The 21,415-nt window shown below is 39.4% G+C and overlaps 2 protein-coding genes across 17 annotated transcripts; one reads left to right on the top strand and one right to left on the bottom strand.

The window, feature by feature from the left end:
- Positions 1-946: 946 nt before the first annotated feature.
- Positions 947-3,368, bottom strand: LOC143369447 (dnaJ homolog subfamily C member 21). The gene is made up of 2 exons (XM_076813388.1): positions 3,227-3,368; positions 947-3,071 (listed from the first exon to the last, which is right to left on the bottom strand). The coding sequence occupies exon 2, from the start codon at positions 2,969-2,971 to the stop codon at positions 1,097-1,099; it is 1,875 nt and encodes a 624-aa protein (XP_076669503.1). The 5' UTR covers positions 2,972-3,071; positions 3,227-3,368; the 3' UTR covers positions 947-1,096.
- Positions 3,369-3,876: 508 nt separating this feature from the next.
- Positions 3,877-21,199, top strand: Rbcn-3b (WD repeat-containing protein Rbcn-3B). Of its 16 annotated transcripts, none has more exons than XM_076813355.1 (25): positions 3,877-4,010; positions 4,988-5,166; positions 5,545-5,777; positions 5,866-6,008; positions 7,797-7,987; positions 8,061-8,206; positions 9,573-9,599; positions 10,939-11,029; positions 11,100-11,514; positions 11,626-11,846; positions 12,014-12,233; positions 12,327-12,441; positions 12,545-12,750; positions 12,822-12,959; positions 13,069-13,137; positions 13,801-13,902; positions 14,537-14,749; positions 14,820-15,084; positions 15,146-15,365; positions 15,432-15,657; positions 15,743-16,083; positions 16,174-16,497; positions 16,575-16,667; positions 16,873-17,070; positions 17,152-21,199. In XM_076813355.1, the coding sequence occupies exons 2-25, from the start codon at positions 5,002-5,004 to the stop codon at positions 17,335-17,337; spliced, it is 4,548 nt and encodes a 1,515-aa protein (XP_076669470.1). In that variant the 5' UTR covers positions 3,877-4,010; positions 4,988-5,001; the 3' UTR covers positions 17,338-21,199. The 16 variants fall into 16 exon arrangements, with proteins under 16 accessions (XP_076669470.1, XP_076669477.1, XP_076669473.1 ...); XM_076813362.1 differs by having other exon boundaries at positions 3,954-4,088; positions 5,866-5,987; XM_076813358.1 differs by having other exon boundaries at positions 3,954-4,088; positions 10,942-11,029.
- The last annotated feature ends 216 nt before the right edge of the window (positions 21,200-21,415 follow it).

Here is a 21,415-nt window from a genome sequence, read left to right as displayed (position 1 = left end):
TGAGAGTATCGGTTCCTTGTTGCGATCAGCAGCAGGATAAATGAGTTTTTTGGTAGCCATTATTCTGGACCTTGAATTAAAGTCCAACATTTTTGATTGTTAATTACAATTGAAAATATACATAACAAATCACAATTATCTTCGTGGAATTGCATATACTGAAATCTCTTTTATTTAGTTGAAGGTGCTCTGTATTGTATACATGTTTGTTTAAGAAAGCGTCTAAAGAAAAGAGAAAACAATAAAAGATATATAATTCTTACCTATGGTTAGCGGCACAATGGATAATTGCATTCATGCTTAATGGTCACATTGATTTCTACCTGAAAAATTTCAGTATCAACTTTGCTATCATAAAATGTTGCGCGTTAAAGGAAAAGTATACTCCGGTTTTATGTAAACTAAGCTTTCACGTAGTATGTCTTAATATTAAACCTAGAGTAAATTATCAATAATATTTCAAGTTTAATATAATGGAATTAAAGCTTTCGGCAGTAAATTCAAATTAATTTAATCGCAATTTATTAGACACACATTATAAAGCTTATTCAGTAGATACTATTATGGCAAGAACTGCATCATTTATTTTGTATCTACTTAATAATTCCTTTTGTTAAATATTTAATTTAGGCAAGATGGAGACCAGTGGCGGATTTAACAGGGCGGCTGATGAGCAGTTGCCACCTGGGCCCCTGCCCAGAAGGCCTTCCCAGGGCCCCATCTTCAAAAGAATTATGATTAGGAGGAAGAGGTATAGGTATCCAAACACTATATTTTATTTCTTTAATACTACACTTAGCCCGTTTTTAGTAAACTACCTCTTCATTTTCCCGAAAAAAATGGGTCCCTTAGAACTTTTGCCACCTGGGCCTTTTTTCTTAAATCCGCTTCTGGTGGAGACATGTACGTACAAGTACACGTAAAAAAAAAGTATAATATCAGGTGATGATTTACAGGATACATTTATTAGTCGAATATGCTTTGCATTTCTTGTATTAATTACAATAAATAGGGCTATACTATATATGTTCTTTAACGTGACTAACGATTCTTTCTGTCACTGTTTCCTTCGCCTCAATTAGATTTATCTTACTTTTCATTGCACTAGAAAGTGCACTCTTTGATAGTGCCCGGTTTTCTGCAAATGTTCAAACAATTTATTTTTACTAGGAAATTCAGATTTACACATGGCACAGCAATGTGATAGATCAGAAACTTCGGAGTCCTTTTTATTTCTAGTCCCACTTTCCTTCTCAGTCGATTTATGCAGCTTCCTCGCATTTTTAAGCTTCTTGTTTCTAACTTTTCCGTTAATGTCATCATTTGTTTCTACATGAGCAGTACGCGCACCTGCTTCGTTTCTTTCTTTCTTCATTTGTTCTTCAACCTCCTCCGTTTCGTTATTACATGCTTGTTGACTAGTTTCTACAACTTTATTTATTACTGCTTTCCTCTGTTGCCGCCTTTTTCGTTGTTTCTTTGATAATAACATATCCTCGTCGATACTCCTATCTTCTTCGTCGCTGGTCTGTTCTGCTAACGGATTCTGAATGTTCTTCTTTCGTTTCTTCTTCTTCTTTTGTTTCTTAAGCTGCTGAACTTTCTCATCTTCTTGATCGGAAATAAGCTCGTCTTCAGAAGTTAAGTACTCATTGTCATTGTCAGCTACTTTAGGGGGAACATAAATAGCATCATCCATCTCAGGCTTTGTAGCAAGTACAGTCCCTTCTGGATAACTTTTTCTGGCTTTAACATTACTCGAATCATCGTCATCTTCGTTGTCCGATATTAATTCATCTTCCGAGGCTTCCTCTTTAACGTTAACTTGATTATATGAGCTTTGCAATGGATTTAATATGAAGTCTGGCATTTGCGAATCCGTTGCCAACTTCTTTTCACTTTCCGAAGTCGTATCTGAGCTAATATCACTATCTTGGGAGCTCTCAAACTTTTCTTCCTTTAATATAGACGCTTTCATCACGGTAATATTATCTTTGTGTCTCCTGGAATTCTCATGATTTGTAAATGCTTTACGGGTTTTAAATATTTTATTGCAAGCCACGCAGTACAGAGAATTATCATCCAATACATCCTCGTCTTCCGTGTCTCCATCAGAAGATAAATTCTCGCCAAACTCCCGAGCAAGATTAGCTTCGATATTTTTCAGTTCAGCCTCTATGTTGGAGAATTTCGACCATTCCGATATTTTATGTTCCTTCAATTCCTTTTGTCTCTCTAATAACTGTTGTTTTTTCCATTCTTCCGCCTTTCTCAAATTTTCCTTGGCACGTTCGGCGAGCTTCATTGCGTGAGCTTGCACTCGTTTATCGCGCTTGCGCACAAAAGCGACCAGATTTCTCACCTGTTCGTTCCTTTCCCTTTTACCTTTATCCCGAATCTTTTTATTCTCTTTCTCTATAAGCCGTACAACTCGTCTATTAGCAGCATCCTTTATATCATAAGGATCCAGCCAAGCGAAGGATCTCTTTGTACTATAACTCTGCCAGTAAGCATAGAAGTTGTGAACAACTTCTTCGTACGAGCTCTGCGAGTCTCCGAATCCTGGGATTTCTTCGTCTGAGTCTTGATCCTTCGCAAACTCCGAGTCTTCGGCTGCCAATGTCTCGAAGACAGTGCGATAAACAGTATAGAACCCTTTGTCGTCATCGCCGTAGCCTTTGAAGCAAGTGCTGGTGAAATATTGAAAGAGGTCGATGGAGTCATCTTTGTAGTTCTCGCCGAGACCACCTTTCAATATGACCTCGCGATGGTCGTCGTACCAAGCTCGTTCGTGGGGATCGCTTAACGTCTCCCAAGCTTGCTGCACAAGTTGGAATTGCTCCTTGGCTTCTTCCAGATTATCTAAATTCTTGTCCGGATGCCATTTCAGTGCCAACCTTCTGTAAGCTTTCTTTAGCTCGTTGTGAGTAGCATTCCGCGCTACTCCTAATACCTCGTAGTGACATTTCATCGCTGGCTGACGTTGTTGAAAGTTGCGATACTACTTTCCATCCACAATTTTAGAAACTGAAGCGTATTCCCGCGTAACACGAAGCTACGCAAGTCACGTGCTAAATGAAGCAAATGGATTAACCCTTCGATAGCTATGGATGCTCACGTTATACATATTCGCACACATTCGTTAATTAAAAACGTTTTCTAAGAGTCTCCTCCAACTGTGTATAATTTAACATGTTTACATTGGTAGATCGAAAAAATTTCTTACCGAGTGCCACTCAAGTACGATTAATCCAACTCGTGATATAATCGCTTCGGTTAATACTTCCAATGAGAAGAAATTAGTTTCGACGGGTTCTGCACTTTGCGGACGATCTGTTATCCGTGTCTGCGGATGTGATTAAATTCGAGGGAAAAAAATTGATCCTCGAATTTAAGGTTGTATTCGCTCGCATACGAGTGATATGACTGATATGAGGTGCATGGTGCAAACACCATCGTTCGTGAAGTTAGCTCTGTTTCGATAAACTTGTCACGTTTATTTCGAGACTTGTGACCTATATTTCAAAATTGCGGATAGATACGTTTGTATATTTGCATTTTCTAATGGAATATCCGAATAATTTCGTCTAGAATGATCACCGACATCGTTCTATTTTAAACGATGAAAAGGATCGCTCTACCCTCGAATAATAAGAGCGTAAATTTCCGTTATTCGAAGGTTAATATAGTTCTCCGCTTATTGTTCGTATTAGACGTCAAGTGAAGAGGGTAAGCATGTTGTCCACGTGATTATTTCGCTAGTAATAGCCTTAACCTAATCAATTCAAATGGCTGTTTCGATCCAGAACCGCCCGTTATTTTGTTCCAACGCAAACGTTGCAGGTAGCAGAATTGAAGCGCAGTTCGCGGCTGCCACCGCTGCCCACGTTACTTTTCCAAGGAATTAGACAGGATTTTACTAGGGATCTTTTTGACGTGGAACAGCTGATTGTATGCGTTAGTCCACTGACTATCCTCAACATCAAGATGGCCGCGATTGTGAGAGTGCAGTAAGGGTTGTATGATTTTTGGCATATATCGCCAGTTGCGACGTTTGGAGCCGTTGTCATTAATAATCTGTATTTTCGGTAAATATTCCCACGTTCCTTTCGCATAGAACACGCCTTGCTTTGCCGAGACACTTGCATACAGAGCGCGAGCAGAAATCAAAACCCTGCACAGATTGTCAGTGACATCTCGTGAATGTGATGTAGCAGACGCCTCTAATTGCTTTTAATAGGTTTTCTCCGAGACCCTTAGTGTACCCGCGTTATTGCGATGGACTTTGTGGTAGATGCTTGTCAAGCCCTTTTCCCTACGGACGGAGAATCGATTTGTTATCGACGAGTATACCTGCTGTTAATATCGATGTAACGCTGATTACCCTTCGGCCACTATAACAAGGTTTTGTCATCCACTTTATTACGGGATTATTTTATTGCATTGTCAGTGAACCGCCCGCCTCGCGTCACATTACTTTGAATTAGTGCTGTCTGGCGTGCCGTAAGGGAAATGTATAGTTCCAGGCACGACTCCCATCTCGATATTTTCCCAAATCAAACATGTGCTTAGCCTATGCATCTGTGTTTCTATATTGTCAAAACAAACACGTTTCTTCTAACTGCTGCTGAAATGTAGATTCGTGTAAGATGTATCGCGGTTGCATTATGAGTAACGAGTAACATTCAGCTTTGAAATATGAATAAATGGGCATTATATAATACGAACAGTCAATAAATGTGAAAATTAGATGCTATCATTGTAGGATTATTTTCAGACTCGAGGTATGAGTCGGTGACGTTACATATAATTCTATGTATCATTATAGTACATAGATCATAGCTGCTTGTATTAATAAGTATCTGATAGCTTGACATTTATTGCAGTAATTATAAATTGTGTGCATTTTTTATGTGTATGTTAATAGTGTAAGATGGATAGATTGGATCAGCGACATAACTAACGATGCTTATGAAATCAATTGTAGGTTGAATTTTAAAAATGACATCGGGTACGAGCTTAGTGGTACCCATAGTTTTATGGGGTCGTATAGCTCCGACTCATTGCATTTCTTGTATCTATTTATCCCGAGATCAGAAAACTCTGGTAACAGGATGTTACGACGGCCAGATATGTTTATGGCAAGTGGATCCAGAAACACTAAAGGTAAATATAATTTATCATTATCGCGTATGAATTTTGTAAGATTTTTAAGTAAAATAGTAACTGTAACGTTTAGTTGGTTGGTAAAAGGAATTTGCTAACACGATGTATTAATGGTAAAAGCAAGGATCTGTTAGTTGGACAAAGCCTCACTGATAAAGGGACAAAAACGTTTTCGTAATGAGTGCATTATGTTTTCAAATTGCTCCCATTAATCATATAAGCTTCATAGTTATGATTCGATTGGAGTATACTTGTTTGTAAGCAGCTCGCTGGTAGAGCAGCCGAACAAGTTGCTCGTTCCTAAGCAAACATATAAATGAAGAATTTATTTCAGTACTTATACGTGATATCTAATTCTATTGTCAAATGTATTTTCAGATGACCCCAAGATGTTTACTTGTTGGCCACACTGCTCCAATATTGTGCCTGAGTCGAGCAAGCGTTATTATGGAACAGAATTATATTGTCAGTAGTAGCGAAAGCGGGGAGATGTGCACTTGGGATCTGGTCGATGGAAAGTGCAGGGAAACCGTCAAACTCAGTAGCGTTCATACGCAGATGTTGCCTTATGTCTCTGCTGGTGGGGAAGACGTTAGACTCTTTTGTTCTGGGTAAGTCGAAGGGATATAACAATTTTCTTACTTAACGTCGATGTACGTGTACCTCTGAATATTCAGAATGCCTTCGTTGCGATTGCAGGTACTACCCTGAGGTTTTAGTGATGGACCCTTTCAGTTTGGAAGTCTTGTTCACCTTAAGTTCACGTGTGAATCCTGATTGGATTAGCGCTTTGCACGTTTTGCGGCCGGCCAAACGGAAAGGTCGGTTCTACGTGCATACAAGTTAGTTACACTCCATCACATCTACGCCTTATACCATATACCGCTACCTTACCTCTTTCTGTTTCTCTCTCTCGTCTCTACCAGTTTGTATTGTGCAAACATTTATTGCTGTAAAAGAGTAGTATTGGTCACAGTATAATATATTTCGTGTGGGGTTCGGAGGACACTTGCACAATATATTTGGTACTCCTTAGCCTGTTAATTTTTTATATACTACCTATCTGCTCGATCGATCTCTTTCTCCAAGTATTAAAGTCATCAGCGATATGCACTTCTTTTGGGCACTCCTACGTATTTATAAAATCAAAGTACCTGGATATTCCTAACTGCGTCGGGTTTTGGTAGAGGAATTAACAAAGATCTGTGTATATATCTCGTATCTTTCTCGGGTTTCGAATTTTTCGCCGTCTTCTTATTAAGCAATTAACTTAAAGAAGCTTTGTGCTTTGGGTATTCTAGGGACTTTGCACTTGCCTAATTTTCTCTGAACAACGTATTCTTTGACAATAATTCGATTGAACGGTGATACTAATGATGTGTAATATATCTTCGCTATTTAATAATAATTTATACGTTATTGAAATCTTAATGAAGGTTACATTGTTGCAGCATGTTAATGAATGACATGGATACACATAAGTGCGATCGCACTGGTAATCGAGGCTGTATCATTTCTTTCGATAACTTCTCTTTCTTCTAGTTCTCTTCCAAATTTCATTCGTCTGGAAAGTAGATTCAAATGAGCAGGCATTATTAACACTTCAACGATCCCTTCTCTCATGCTAATCTCCTTCACTTACTCTACCTCTCACGAGACCTCATCATTAAAGCATACATTGCATTTACCTGCATTCATTGATCACTTTCACAACATTTCTGTGTGATAAACTATACCCGTCGTAAGTATACGTTGATTTAAACTCATAATTATATAGTATATGTATATTCAATATTTGAATGCAATGAATGCAATTTTCAATAGCTTTTGTGATTTTTAAATATAGAATATTAGTTGCCAAATTAGTATCTCCTTTTTTTATGTTATAATAGCGTGTTTGACGTAGAAGCTTTAATGGAAATGCAAACAACTTTCCTTTTTATTTATCGTATTGTATAATAAATATGGAAAAGACATGTAACGCTATTTATTTATTCATTATTTTACAGCTAGCTACAATGAATATTCGTCTCTTGCTTAGAATTTAAGCTTCTAGAATGTAATGCTATTATCTAACAAGGAATAATGTAAATTCTAATATAAGAAGTCTAACTGCATGTACTTTAATTGATCAAGGGTTGTCACATTATTTTTATAGTAGATGTGATTGTGTAGCTTGAGTACATACAAGGTATCCTTGAAGTTCAGTATAAAATTGTGCTTTTAAAAAAGAATAATTGCTTCGATGGTATTTCCCGTACATATACCATGAAATCAACAATCTTACACTCGATATTCAAGATACCTTGCGCACGAGTTAAGTAAGCATAATTTGAGATCTCCATATATCTTAGACCTTACTTTGCATGGAAGTATGCATAATAGTTTGTTACGTGGGTTAATCGGTTAGAGCTATAACAGCAGTCTTTTCCTTTATTTTTACTATACTTATTCAGCAACGTTAAAATGCTATTTTACAATTTTGCGAAGAATCAGTACTGTCTCATGCATTTATAACATTTGTAAGGTGTCACTTTGTTGATCCCTACTGAGGATTCTTTTGCTTAAAACGCTATGACACCTTCTTCGATGTAGTTAAACGCGCAACAGGCGCTTCTGTTCATTTAAAGACGACGTTGTGCTGGCCTTGACAACAACTGGCACAGTGAAGGTGTGGACTCTTCTTGGCCACGAGAACCGTAACAGCGAACCTCTTTACGAACATGAAAGCAAACAGATAAAGTGCTTAAATGCGCTTGCGATGACCTGCTGCCCATATAATCAGAGGACTGTATTAATCGTGTGTTCCAAGGATTGGCAGGTACGTTTACTTATCATTTACGCTGAACCAATTTGCTTCAATTTGTCTTTATTCATGTGTTCTTTTATATCAGATATATGACGCCGGTGACTTCTCTGTCCTATGCTCGATATCTGCGGCTCGTGGCGAACGTTGGATGTCTGGAGACTTTTTAGCTGCGGACAGGGTGATTTTATGGAGCGACGAAGGTCATGGTTACCTCTATAAACTACCAGCTAAGTACGTCTTCACATGGTGCGATATTCTCTACATTTCGTTTCTCTACTTTTGGATCTTGGATATTTTATACATGTATTAGAATTTACATGAAATGCTCAAATTTCGTTGTTTCACTACTTAGTAGAAGAGCTTTTAAATAATTCACAATATCGAATATTTGCAAGGCGAAACATTCGTAATCATATTACATGACACATAGTAACTTTTAAATTTATCGTAATGTCAATTTATTTAATAGATCTTTCATTTGTTGGTTATAGGGTTCTGGTACACTTTGACAGGTAGTTCCTTTCAGAAATTTTAGTACTGTAAATTATTTGGGTATAACAATTAACATATCATTCTCTTACGAGAGACATATACTATTCAATGAAATAGTATAGCTTATTCTTATAGCATGGTGAAAGATATTGGTATGCATTTGTTGGTCCTAATAAATGTTATAACAATTAACAAATCCAAACACAAGTACTTATGTAACAGGCATTTTTCAATTAATGCTACAAAATTTACAAGTACTCTCAAAAAAAGAATATCTTTCTTATGTGTTAGTAAATATTAAATACTTCACAGCACTTGCAAAATGATACTTTATTAAAGACGCATCTGCTCTGAAAAGTAACAGAAAATATTTAAACCCTAGTTACTTATACTTCTACAAATTTGATTTTACAATTGTCCAATATCTTTTTCTCAATATATTTAGATACATAAATGAATTCATCCTGGTCAGAAGCACCAACATTTAAATTAAGCAGAGGCTTTAATTTAAAAATTGAATGCTATCCTATAGAGGCACTTGCTGGCAATGCGCACACGTAGTATTTGTTCTCCTTATAATTTTTTACTTCATTTATCATGAAACATTCATATTCCATCGTTATGTACAAAACCGAAATTCTAATCTCCCTATTTAATACAACAGATTATTACAAACAAAGGTCTAACTGTTGAAGAAGATATTTGTCGATTACGTGCTAAGTACGAAATATTTTTATAAAGAATAATTCTGCATTTATTTTTAACATTCTGAATTATTGGAACAATGATTTTCGCGAGATATTTATTACACTTTCTTTCGTATATTTTCATATTTTTTTGTACGAGTATAACATTACGTATTAATGATATATTCGTTGTGTAATGAATAAATAAAGTTTTTAGTAAACAAGAAAATATCAGAAACAGTACCGACACATGAGGTAAAAAAGATTGTCAGTGAAAATATGATTACATTACAGTGAAGTCCTTCATTTCCACATGTTACAAACCTTACATTTAACACTATGACTTGTTTTACGGGGATGTGTCTTTTTCATATAATACACATCTACTGCATTCTACGGTGGATCTGGTCTTCTTCTAGCAAGCTGAAGGGCAAGGCTCTCAGCAGGTAACCCTGCATTATCTCTATTACACACTCTCTTCTTCTTGTGTTCTCCACTGTAATTTCTCTGTCTCTCTATCTGTACTTCTCCTCGTATTCATTTTATTAAACACATTGCTCTTCTACTGATTTACTTTTCATCGTCAATGTTTCCTGTTCTCGTCAAATGTTGTTCATCAGGTACAATTGCGTATATCTTTGTGGGTATATAAACGAAAGATAAACACAGTGAAATGAAAAGTAAATGTTTATTATAGTTTGTAAAACATTTGTTAGTCACAAATTAATCGATGTTAAATGTGTAGTATAAGAACCTTACTATATTAAATTTTTATTACAGGTAGACATAATTAGCGTAACTTATGATTTAATAGGAATTGAAAAATTAGCCTGTTCTGTATTTGCTTTAATTTATCGAAGAAGAGGACGTTGTAGAAAGATAGAAATGTTCACGTTCCTCGAAAATTTTATATAAAGGAGATTTCCATATAAAATTTGGTAAAGAATGATATTTCCCTTTCAATTACTGTTCTTAAAAATTACTTTATATATATTTTAGAGACTCGCAAATTTTCATGTCTCCCTAGAGAAGATTCTATATTTTACATGATTTTGTTTCTCTGCTGATAAAATTTTAATGAGATAACAGATCGTTTAGCTTTTGTTCACTGTTTGCTTACAAGCATTTTCTTCACATTTTGCTTTCTGAATAATTGTAGCACCAGAATATACTAGTATAATAATATAAAACACGTTGAATAAAGTCTATAAACAGAGGCACATCTCTTTGCTTTTCATATCTTGTGTTTTCACGTTCCATTTGTTGTTCGTTGCTTTACGCATACCACTACTTCATATATTACACTATCATGGAAAAGGTGATAATAAAAACAGTTATGTCAACGAAGCTAGTAGTGCCATGCCAACTTATGTAGCTTTAGTAATCGATGCTAGATTTAGTTATTTGCATTCGTTATGCGAATAAATTTTGCTGCCGAAGGATCTTCTTTCTTTGTATCCGATTCGATAAATTGCTATAAGGAGTGTATAATTGTGTAAATTAATTTAAATGAATTGTGTAATGCTTTACTGCTTATTTATACTTTTCTCATTGAACAAATAATAAATGAAGCTATTAAAATTAATAAATACAAGTAAGCCTTCGTAAAATATGATACTTACCATTTATGGACTATGTCACAAGGTATTCTTGATTTAGTAGTTCGTAGTCCATTAAAGCATGCAAAAGCTTGCGCAGATTGGTGTCCATAAATGGTATTATTATAAGGCAGAGATTTTTGAATACTAGAGTAACATAATATTGTTTTTTGTTCCGATAACTTAGTAGCGTTGCAGACAATAAAAATTTTCATACTGCAAGTGCCGAATATGATCAACCTTATCTGTACTGCACTCTGACACAACCTGGAGACAAGGTAATTTACTTAATAAAATAACTTCAGAATCGAAAATACCGGGCGCTACATTACTTCATTTCTATTTTAGCCTCTGTCGTGTCCACCAGCAATGCGATTAGTTACAGCCCAACGACAGAGCAAAACCTTGAAATACTTGTTACGTGGTGACAGCGAAGGTGTTGTTGTTCTCTGGACAGTCCCAGAAGTAACGAATCAACAGCTAACTCAAATCTGTCAGAATGATCGCGCACCGCCTCTTTCACTGCCACCAGCAGTCAAAACAAGTCTGACGGCTGCTTGGGAAGACATGAAGCCACCACCGGTTGGGATATTAGATCAGTTAGACAGCGGAGATGGGCATGGCATAAAATTAACAGCTAGTATATATCTACCACAACAAAGTCGACTAGTCGTTGGTCGCGAAGATGGCAGTATTATCATTGTTCCTGCGACACAAACAGTTATGCTTCAGCTGCTTCATGGCAATCACCAACAATACGATGGTACAATACATTTCTCTTTCGTTCTAACAATTCATACTTTATATGAACGTTTCTAACAAAAAATGTATACAATCATACTTCTTTCTTTTTATTTTATTATGTGGTTTATAGATTGGCCTCCGCATCAAGTGCTCTTGGGCCATTCCGGTCGTGTAAACTGCCTTCTGTACCCGCATGGAGCAGCGCCACGTTACGATCGGGTACACCTTGTTTCTGGTTCCGTCGATTTTGCCGTGTGCTTATGGGACCTTTATGCCGGCACGCTTATTCACAGGTTTTGTGTTCATGCGGGTGAAATTACACAACTGATGGTACCACCTGATAACTGTAGTGTATGTTCAGTTTCGTTAATCTCTTCCACTTATCATTTATCGAATTGCAATGAGATTATTTTACAAGTACATTATCAACTGATAAAGCTTCTTAAGAGTTATTTCATCAAGTGCTTGCCTTATCAAGTCTTACGTACGTACTTATAATTGCATTGTTTGCCTTTTAGCCCAGAATACAAAAGTGTGTTTGCAGTGTCGCATCAGACCATAGCGTTACCTTATTATCGTTAGCGGAAAGAAAGTGTGTTGTTCTTGCTTCCCGACACCTGTTCCCCGTTGTCACGATAAAATGGAGGCCACTGGACGACTTCATGATAGTCGGATGCTCGGATGGGGCCGTGTACGTCTGGCAAATGGAAACAGGTCATTTGGATCGCGTGTTACACGGTGCGTATAAATTTTATTTTAGACATCCATGTATTTTCAAATTATAACGTACCCATAGCTACCGCTCTAAGATCACAACTCGAATTCTTGCAGGCATTATCGCAGAGGAGGTGCTCTACGCGTGTGACGAAAACACCATGGCTGCGGCTGGCGGGTCAGCTGCTGGTGGCGAACTAGGCTTAGCAAATCCTGCCGTGCATTTCTTTAGGTAAATGAAATCTTGCAACATAGATGGTGAGAACCTTGAGTGAATTTTCGGGAGGAGATCTGAGAAACTGATATTCTTTACCATATGGTATTTGCTTCTTCAGAGGTTTAAGGCATAGAAACCTGTCTGCTATAAGACACGCGACACAAAGAGGGTTGCACCAGCTGCAACAACTCCACGGCGGCCAGGGTCCTGATCACGGAAGCCAAATAAAAGCGAAGGGCACACCATTAGTGATCCAGGGCTTCAGAAGTAATCCTAAAGATCCAGAGAGTCACATTTTATTTTTCGACATAGAAGCATTAATAGGTACCTTTTCTAATTTCATCGTTAACACACGTAAGAACAATCTGATAGTATTCGTTTTCTATTTCACACAGTACAACTACTAAGCGACGAATACGGCGCGATGTCACCCGGCTCATTGGAAGCGCAAGGTCTGATTTCCGCTTCGGAATATCAAAAGGTTGCCGCACTTACGCAGTCTGCCAGCCCAGACGCTCATAAAAAGATCGCAGGTGAAGGCTCGTCATACATTTCCCTCGTACTACAAATATATTGATACTAAAAAATGTAGTTCACATGTATATTAATGAGAGATGTTTACGCTAACATGCCACTTTATAGACTTTTTCGGTCGCGTCAAGGATAAGGCAGGCGATGTTGAACGAATTTTAAAGGAGAAGGATCGTCATGGTATCGTGCTCTGTTATTGTCTCTTTGTCATTTGCAAATTGTAGTTTGTGTCTGGTTAGTTTTTCTGTACATTTTGTAAAGTGACGGTCTTAGCAAGGATTTCATCCAAGATCATTAGCCCTGTTTTATGTTACTTTACGCACAAGTTGCTCGACAACAATCCACACAAATACAATTCCCATGTTACTGCATGTGCACAGACGTAGACGGAATTATGTACACTTTTTGAAATTCACCGTACTGCCCGAAGCGTAGTTCGAGCATCGATACATTCTTGCCTCAGGCAACAGCTCGGTCCGAGGAGTATCCCCACATACTTGTTTGGTCTCGATCTTCGCCGCACATGTTAAAACTCTTGATCGATGAAAAGTTACTGTATCGTTGTTCGTTGAATATGTTTGAAATAGAAGCTGTGTATAGCGGAAGCAGAGCTTTGCATTCTTAATTCACTTAATGCTTGGTAGTGTTCTCTTCTGTATTGGATACATCGATTCACGCATATAACTCGGATATGCCCTTTCTTGGAATGTTTATTTCACGTAATACTCATCGCAGACTCCTTAGTGCCTTTAATTCATATCTCGGCTGTAGTCGTTAGCTAGAAGATCCGCGTTGAGAGTGCTCTCGTTTATTATACCATCTAAAGCCAGTTTCTTTCTGTAGGTATATTGGCTAAAATGAAGGAGGGTGCTGAGAACGTACACACTAAGATTCAGGCCAAGGTGGAAAGCGTTGGCCTCAAGCCGTCGACTCTCGACGGTAAAGGTTAGCCATGATTTAAGGAAAATGGCAAAGTTATTGTACCTTTTATGCTGTTCGAATCACATCGCATGGTTGTTTCTTTTTCTTTTTTTTTGTTAGTTTAGATTTGACGTATTGCTTCTCAATTTAAAATGCATTCCTTAATTCAGTGTCTCCGACACAAGTCGTTGAGGATTTCACTAACTATCTTTCCGACGCACTTACACGTTTAGAGCTTAACTATTTATTGATCAGTGAGCCCATGGGTTACTTTGTTACCCAATTAAGCAGATAATATAATAGTGTGTTAAAATCCAACAGTTTCTCAAACATGGGAAATATAAATTGCATTTTCAGGGAATTCAGGAATCGTTCGTTGTTACAAACTTTTCGTTTCTTTTATTTATTTCACATTCACGTATAGGTTTTGCTTTATACATTGATCCCTTTCTTCATAAACATCGTATCAGTGCATATTGTGACAAAGCTTTCCATATGGTGCAATGAGTATCTAGAATTAAGAGCTAGCATTCTGTTGTTTAAATATGGAAAGTTTTAAACTAAAGTATACGTTACACTGTATTTCTTCAGCGCACATTTTTGTAGATCTAAAGCTCGTTGAATTCGTAGTTACTTAGCTGGTTTGAATCCTTCGCAGGTGACAATTGGAACAATAATGAAGCCGCGAAGAACAATTTAAAACGAAACGGAGCCTTCAGCGAACCAAACGCAACTATGGAAGTCGCTCAGCTTATCCTGAGCTTGCTGCACGCGTGGGGCTTGGATCCAGACTTGGACCGTGTTTGCGAAGGAAAGCTGGGTCTGTTAAGGCCCATGGTTCCTGTTTCATTCGGAGTACTGTCTAAAGGAGGTACGAGCAGAAAATATCGAAGCTCGCGAAATAGGTACCCCCGGTACTAAATCAACACCACTTATTGCAGGATACATGTCATTATTATTGCCAACGTGGCAGATGCAGTTGGAGCCGATCGGGGAACCGGCAACGCAGCTGGAACAACGTTTGCCGGCTGAATTAGTCAGGCAAGAAAGGCTTACCAGAGCGTTCACGGCAAGGGCACACTGGGAGCTGTCTACTACTTTAACCAGCAACCATTTACTGGCGGTAGTCGCTCTGTCGAATACTTTAATGTCAATGAACAATGCAACCTTTGTACCTGAACAAGAACGGAATCGTAAATTGCATAGGTCAGCACTTACTTGATAGAATAAGCGAAGATGTAGGATAAATTTCCATTGATCTGTTTAGGCCTGGAAATAGATCAGCTGTTAATTGGAATAAAGCGGAAGAAGAGAACGAGGAAATGTACACAGCGCAGCAAGCTCAGATTAAACATGGTTGGTCCCTTTTAGCGACGCTGCATTGCGTGCTTCTACCTGACAAAGTGGTCTCGCAGGGCGGCGCAAAGACGTTTAAACGGCCCCAGGTCGAGATGATGGCACGCAGATGGCAGCATCAATGCCTCGAGGTTAGTGGTTCTCAAGTCCGTGCACGGTAAACATGCACGCCGCTGTACGGAATGGTGGTATTTCAGATCCGCGAAGCCGCCCAGGCTTTGCTACTCGCCGAACTAGGTAGAATGGGTCCAAAAGGAAGGAAAGTACTCGTAGATAGCTGGTCGCAGTATCTGCCAATGTACAACACCCAAGAGCCTATTGCACCGCAAGTGCAGAACCAAAGCCCTCCAGCTTCCGGTAGCCCAGTTCCTCCGACCGAAGTCCATCCAGAGGAAGAGGATGAGGAAGAGGAGATGGTAGAAGGTGATTCATATGCGATATATCCCTATTTCAGTCTTAAGGATAAAGGAGCAGAAGCTTATCCTGATTACCCGCGCCTTATAATTAGCAGAGATCAACGTGGCCAGGAAACCATCGAGCGTAGCGGAGTTGAAACGGAAGCAGACGACAGCAGTTGTATTGCTGGGCGTGATAGGAGCCGAGTTTGGCCAGGACGTCACCACGGCCACTCAGAGGAGGGATAACGAGCAGAGGCGAAAGAGCTCGATCGTGGAAGGTTTCGGTATAGGGAATAATAATCTCGCTAGGCACACTAGTATGGCGCTCACGCACCTCTTGCACGCGCCTCATTCTCCAAAACTGCCCCTACACACGCCACTACGAAGAGCAGCGATCGATCTCATCGGTAGAGGATTCACCGTTTGGGAACCGTACCTCGATGTATCAAAAGTAAGCGGCGAAACATGAACCATCTTCTGTTTAATGAATACAGCTTGAGATTGCGATTAACTAAATCGTTGGCGTATCATGGCAATGCAGGTATTATTGGGACTATTGGAGATGTGCTGCGACGCTGATAAATTAGTACCGAGTATGACATACGGCCTTCCGCTTACGCCTCAAGCCGACACGTGTCGCACGGCACGTCATGCTTTAACATTAATCGCCACTGCCAGACCTGCGGCGTTCATTACCACGATGGCCCGAGAAGTGGCCAGATACAATACGCTGCAGCAAAACGCGCAGACGCTGAATGTAAATATGGGTGCAAGCGTTCTAGCGAGGGCGAAACCGGAGATACTCAGAATCGTCGAGCAGTTAATCGACAAGATGCAGAGTGAAATGAGCGATCTTCTAGTTGAGGTGAGAGTGCAGATATTCCCAGGGAAGTATCTGAAGTACCCTCTATTATCCTTTACTACAACGACCAACATTTGCAGGTGATGGATATTATTTTACATTGCCTGGACCCAGGCCATCTAAAAGCTAAACCACTGAACGAAGTGTTCCCAGCAGCAACTAGATTTAATCAAGCAAGTCACCTTATATCACTATTATTTCGGATGTTTGTTTATTGAGGGCTTCTGGTTTGAGGTTGGGCTCGATAAATTGTATTAATGTTTGACTGCCGTGACCAACTTGCTCGACTTCATATCAAATAACCTTCACGTACTGATGTCTGTAGTATACTTTTTAACACTCTCCACGAATAGTATATAATGGGATGTTACGTTTTAGGTGAGTCATTGTCCAGCGACGCGCAGGATAGCAGTAGGTAGTCGCAGCGGTCAACTAGCACTGTACGAATTGCGAGCGACCGTGAAATGTCAGACGGTACCTGCGCATTCAGCGTCTGTAACAGCGCTAGCATTTTCACCCGAGGGCAAGTTTCTGGTTAGTTACTCGTGTACGGAGAATAAATTGTGCTTCTGGCAGGTAAGAGGATACGTTCAGTTTTCATTCGTAACGAATCTAGTCTCCATGTGCACGGATAATTATGCTCTTTAACATTTCCAGCAAACAAGCAGCGGTATGTTCGGCCTAGGAAATTCCCAGACACGCTGTGTTAAATCGTACAGCACTGCGCCTATTAACGACGTAGCGCGATTAAACCCTATGCGACTAGCTCGGCTGATATGGATAAACAACCGAACGGTCACGTTAATGCTTGCCGACGGTTCTGAGACGCGGTTCAACGTATAAAGCCGTGGACGTTCCTCGCCTATGTCACGGAACTGGAGGAGAACGGAGGGGGGCACAAGGAAACGAACAGTGGGAACCAAGCGGGATCGGTTTAGAAGCAGGGACGTTGGGAGTTGGTAGGCGAAATGATTGATTAGCCGAAAGTGGACGTCGTGAACGTTTGGTGCGCTTCGTTGGTATTTAATATAGTGCTAGTGGTAACTAATCGGATATCGTACCATACGGAGTACGCTCGAGTGATGAATATCATCGGCCTGCGACGCAGGATACGGCGGATAATCGATTACCGTCGAGTATGGTACGAGATATTTGTTCCTTCTTTCAATCTATCCACTTTCTTTCCATTTGTGTAATTTAAAGTAATTCGTTGGTTGCTCGTGCACGGAAACGCCCAATCATTTGCGTTGTTTTGTCGTAGCGCCAGAGATATTTTGAATGCCGTCACGCTTTAAGAAAAGTATTCTTTTTATCTAGTGATTTAATTGCACCGTAATTTCATTGTTATCTACGTAGACACAAAGCTGAATATTATTTTCGTTAGAGTTTCGCGAGAGTCTAGGTCGAGGCGGAAGGTACGAAACACTTTCATACTGACGTTACGTGTAGAGCGTCTGTCTAGACGAGCGCCGCAAGGAAATGGTTGCTAAACAATACAGGAAAATGTGGGAGGACTTTTTTTTTAATTCTACTTTCTGTTCTTTCTTTTTTTAATGTAGTTTTAAGTTTTTGTTTCAGTACCATTTACAGTATTGTCTCGATCCTAAGGACCAGGTTTCTGACTCTGTATACTTTTTCTGTTCTCTCCGCGACGAATGAGAGTCTGTTTCGCTCTGCGCGATAAAGCAATGAAGGGAAGCCGAAAAGACTCTGTTCTCTAAATTTGTAATCTGCGGGAACACTGTACTGAATCAAAGATATAACATTAGATTAGAAAAGAAAAAAAAACAGAGACTGATTCTGAAACAGTCTTCGCAAAATGTCCTTTGGTACAATTAGATGATGAACAAAAAATAATGAAGGGAAGCTTCTTTGTGTTGCCTTTTGACATCTCTCACTGTTTACCAACTATTTCGTGCGACGTTTGCCTAATGGCAGCCTGTATACTATGATACTAGTTGAACATTTCTACGTACAAGGATTTGTGTGCCGCTCTGTACATTATGCAATGTTATGCTACCGCGTGTGCTATGTAGGACACGTATACGTATTCCTGAAAGCCCCGATATAATAGTGGAGAGGTTGCCATAAGGAGCCTCGCGTTGAAAGTACATACATGTGTATATATACATACAAAAAGAAAAGAAGAAAAAAAACAAAACAGAATTGTCGCCCCAAGGATTTGTACATACATAATACAAGTGGCGAGCCCGTAGGTCAATGTAGCAATTTGTATGAAACGTTTTACGTTTAACCCGTTCATGTATGGTCGAACGCTTCAAATGAATTCCTGTCTCGCGAACTTTACACGCTGTCTCGCGTGATTTCTACCGTTTAGCGAATTAAATATTTCCGCGGTCTTTTAAAGCGAACTTGTGCGTCGGGATCTGATCTTAATGGCCACTCGCGTGGCTCGGTATTTACGACTAAAAAACGAGGCGAGAGAGAAAGGTGGTAAATCCTCAGAGGGCGAAGAGGAGAACAAATTCCTGAGACGGTAATCCTAGACTTCGAACACGCCCTGTAGAGTTACACTGCGATTTTTATAAAACTATTCCATGCGTAAAACGATCATATAGTAATATTTATTTCGTTGCTTTAAAGTGAAAAGTGCGAGGCGATTGAATCGTGATCTGTGTATAGTCGACCGAACGTGAAGTGTGATTTCTTTGTTATTATTTCCTCTCTCTCTCTCTCTCTCTCTTCCTCCCTTTCTCTCTCGAGCTGAAATGTTTCTCCACTTATAAACGAGCGCATGCGATGCGGTGGAGGATCGTAGTTGATATTAAGTTCATTTAGCGTAATTTATTGTCGTTATTGCCTCCTACGAGTTTAGCGCAATGTTCCATATTTAAGCACCGCGTTTTCGCGTATACGTCTTTCGTTAGGCAAAATGGCGACGTGTCGTTGTCTAGATTCTTACAGACGTGGCAAGTGTAACGAGGTATGCAATCATGTGCGTTGCGATAATCCCCGCGTTGCAGTTTTGTTACGTCTCTCCACGAATCGCACAAAAGTCACGAGAGGATCTTTCAAGGGACGAGAAAGTAACGAATCTTTGGATGTGATCGAGAGCCATGGAAGAGCGGGAAGTCTGTTGCACGTGGGCTATGTGACATTCAATTCGCCAGTTCCAATCGTACTTTACACTGTTATTGAAAATTAAGCCGAATCGGTAACTGGATGTCATGCAGTTCCCTCGTCGAGCGACGAGTAGCACGAATCAAGCGAAACCCAGCGAACGCATATGCCAAAAGAAGTTTTGTTATCGATAATCGGGCATGCTCATCAAATCCGTTCAGTCCATCCATCAAATTCAATCCAGCCGTGGTAACTGCGACGGTTCGCATGGCGTACAGTGAATTTCTTGTAAAATTTTACAAGGCAAGGCCGCGCGATGTATAAACAAATCTCAGAATGTTGGTCACGGAAGACTAGCCGTTTTTATAAAAGATGATTTTAAACATTTATATCTCCTTAACCATATTAGAATTTAGATTTAGAGGAAGCACTTTAAATTTTAGTATGCCCAAGAAGACAAATATTTTTGGATTTGTTCGTACTTATTGTTCTCTACTTTTCGAATCCGCTCCCGTGCGGAACTTGCTACATGCATTTTACACGTTACGGGCGGCTCTTCTCCTTATCAACTCGAAGAAGTGGGGCGAAGAAGCGAGCGATGGATTTAAAGGGAAATGCGAATTCTATTTATCGATGACAAAATTTAAGCGATAGCAGTGTCGCGATTGTCGTGGGAAAGAGGAAATAGTACCGCAGGCATTTGTCACGCAGGCGTGTCTACGATCGGTACCGAAGCGAAATACTCGTAAACGTCGAAAGAAACGTTTACTGTGAAACAAAAAAAAAGGAAGATACGAGACGGCGGACAGCCCGCTCCCCAACGTAGCATCCCGTCGCGGAGCGAACGATTTCTCCGTGTTACTTGTATCTTGTATATAAAACCGAAGTATGCCTAATTGTATCTATGTAATTATTTATGTGTACATTATATACATTATCGTGCGTTGCATGTGATGAAACCAGCCTTGTCGCGAGGCGTAATCTTTCCCATTCTGTTACCGTCGCCATTGCACGCAAGCAAAGTAAAAAGTAAAGTAAAACGCGTAAGGAGACTCCATCCATAGTCAGGGCTGGGATAAAACAAAGCTCGCTGGAGAAAACGGTGAATGAAAGGAATTTCAGTTTTACCAATCATTCTCTCGCAGTCGATATAAATGACCAGTGACGGATAATCGTTATTCCAATCGTTGAAAAAAAACTTCGAATCGTTCTTACTGTCTTCTTAAACGTTACTTTTGAAATTTTGCGATGAATACTGCGACTACCATTGGGGTAAAAATTTATTCTGGAAATTCACTCTACGAGGATGGTGCGATAGTAAATTCTATATATTCCACTCGTACGAAACGGGAATGCCTACTCTTAAGCGCTTGAATTTCTAAGACCTTGTATTCGTCGACTATTCTTCCGACCTTTCGAAATCTCGATGTTTTCCATCGTTCATTGGAGACCGTTCGAATAATTCTAAGATTCCATCACTAACGATAACGTTTAATGCAAAAGGAAAGTATATCGCACGTGTTGTTAATCGTTATGCAATAATTGAATGTATTTAAATGTAATCCAATGTGAAACGCGTTGCGTTGAGAAATCCGATAATATATATATACCATGAAGACGAAAACCCTATCTTGGCGAATTTTACGTTCTCGTGACATTATAAACAGGAATATCTCGCCGTGCTGTAGGAAACCTCCAAGTTTTTATTCGTTAAATTAAGGATCGCACGATTAACTGAATTCCTCTGATTAGTATCAGAGTAGATATCGAAGATCTGTTGTAAATTCAACAACCAAGCTTTAACAGTAGTCATTTTTACAAGGAAAGGAAATATATTTGA

This window comes from Andrena cerasifolii, chromosome 5 (assembly GCF_050908995.1).
Source record: "Andrena cerasifolii isolate SP2316 chromosome 5, iyAndCera1_principal, whole genome shotgun sequence".
NCBI classification, from domain to species: Eukaryota; Metazoa; Arthropoda; class Insecta; order Hymenoptera; family Andrenidae; genus Andrena; species Andrena cerasifolii.
Note: the sequence above shows the minus strand (reverse complement) of the source record. Positions and strands in the feature narration are given on the sequence as shown.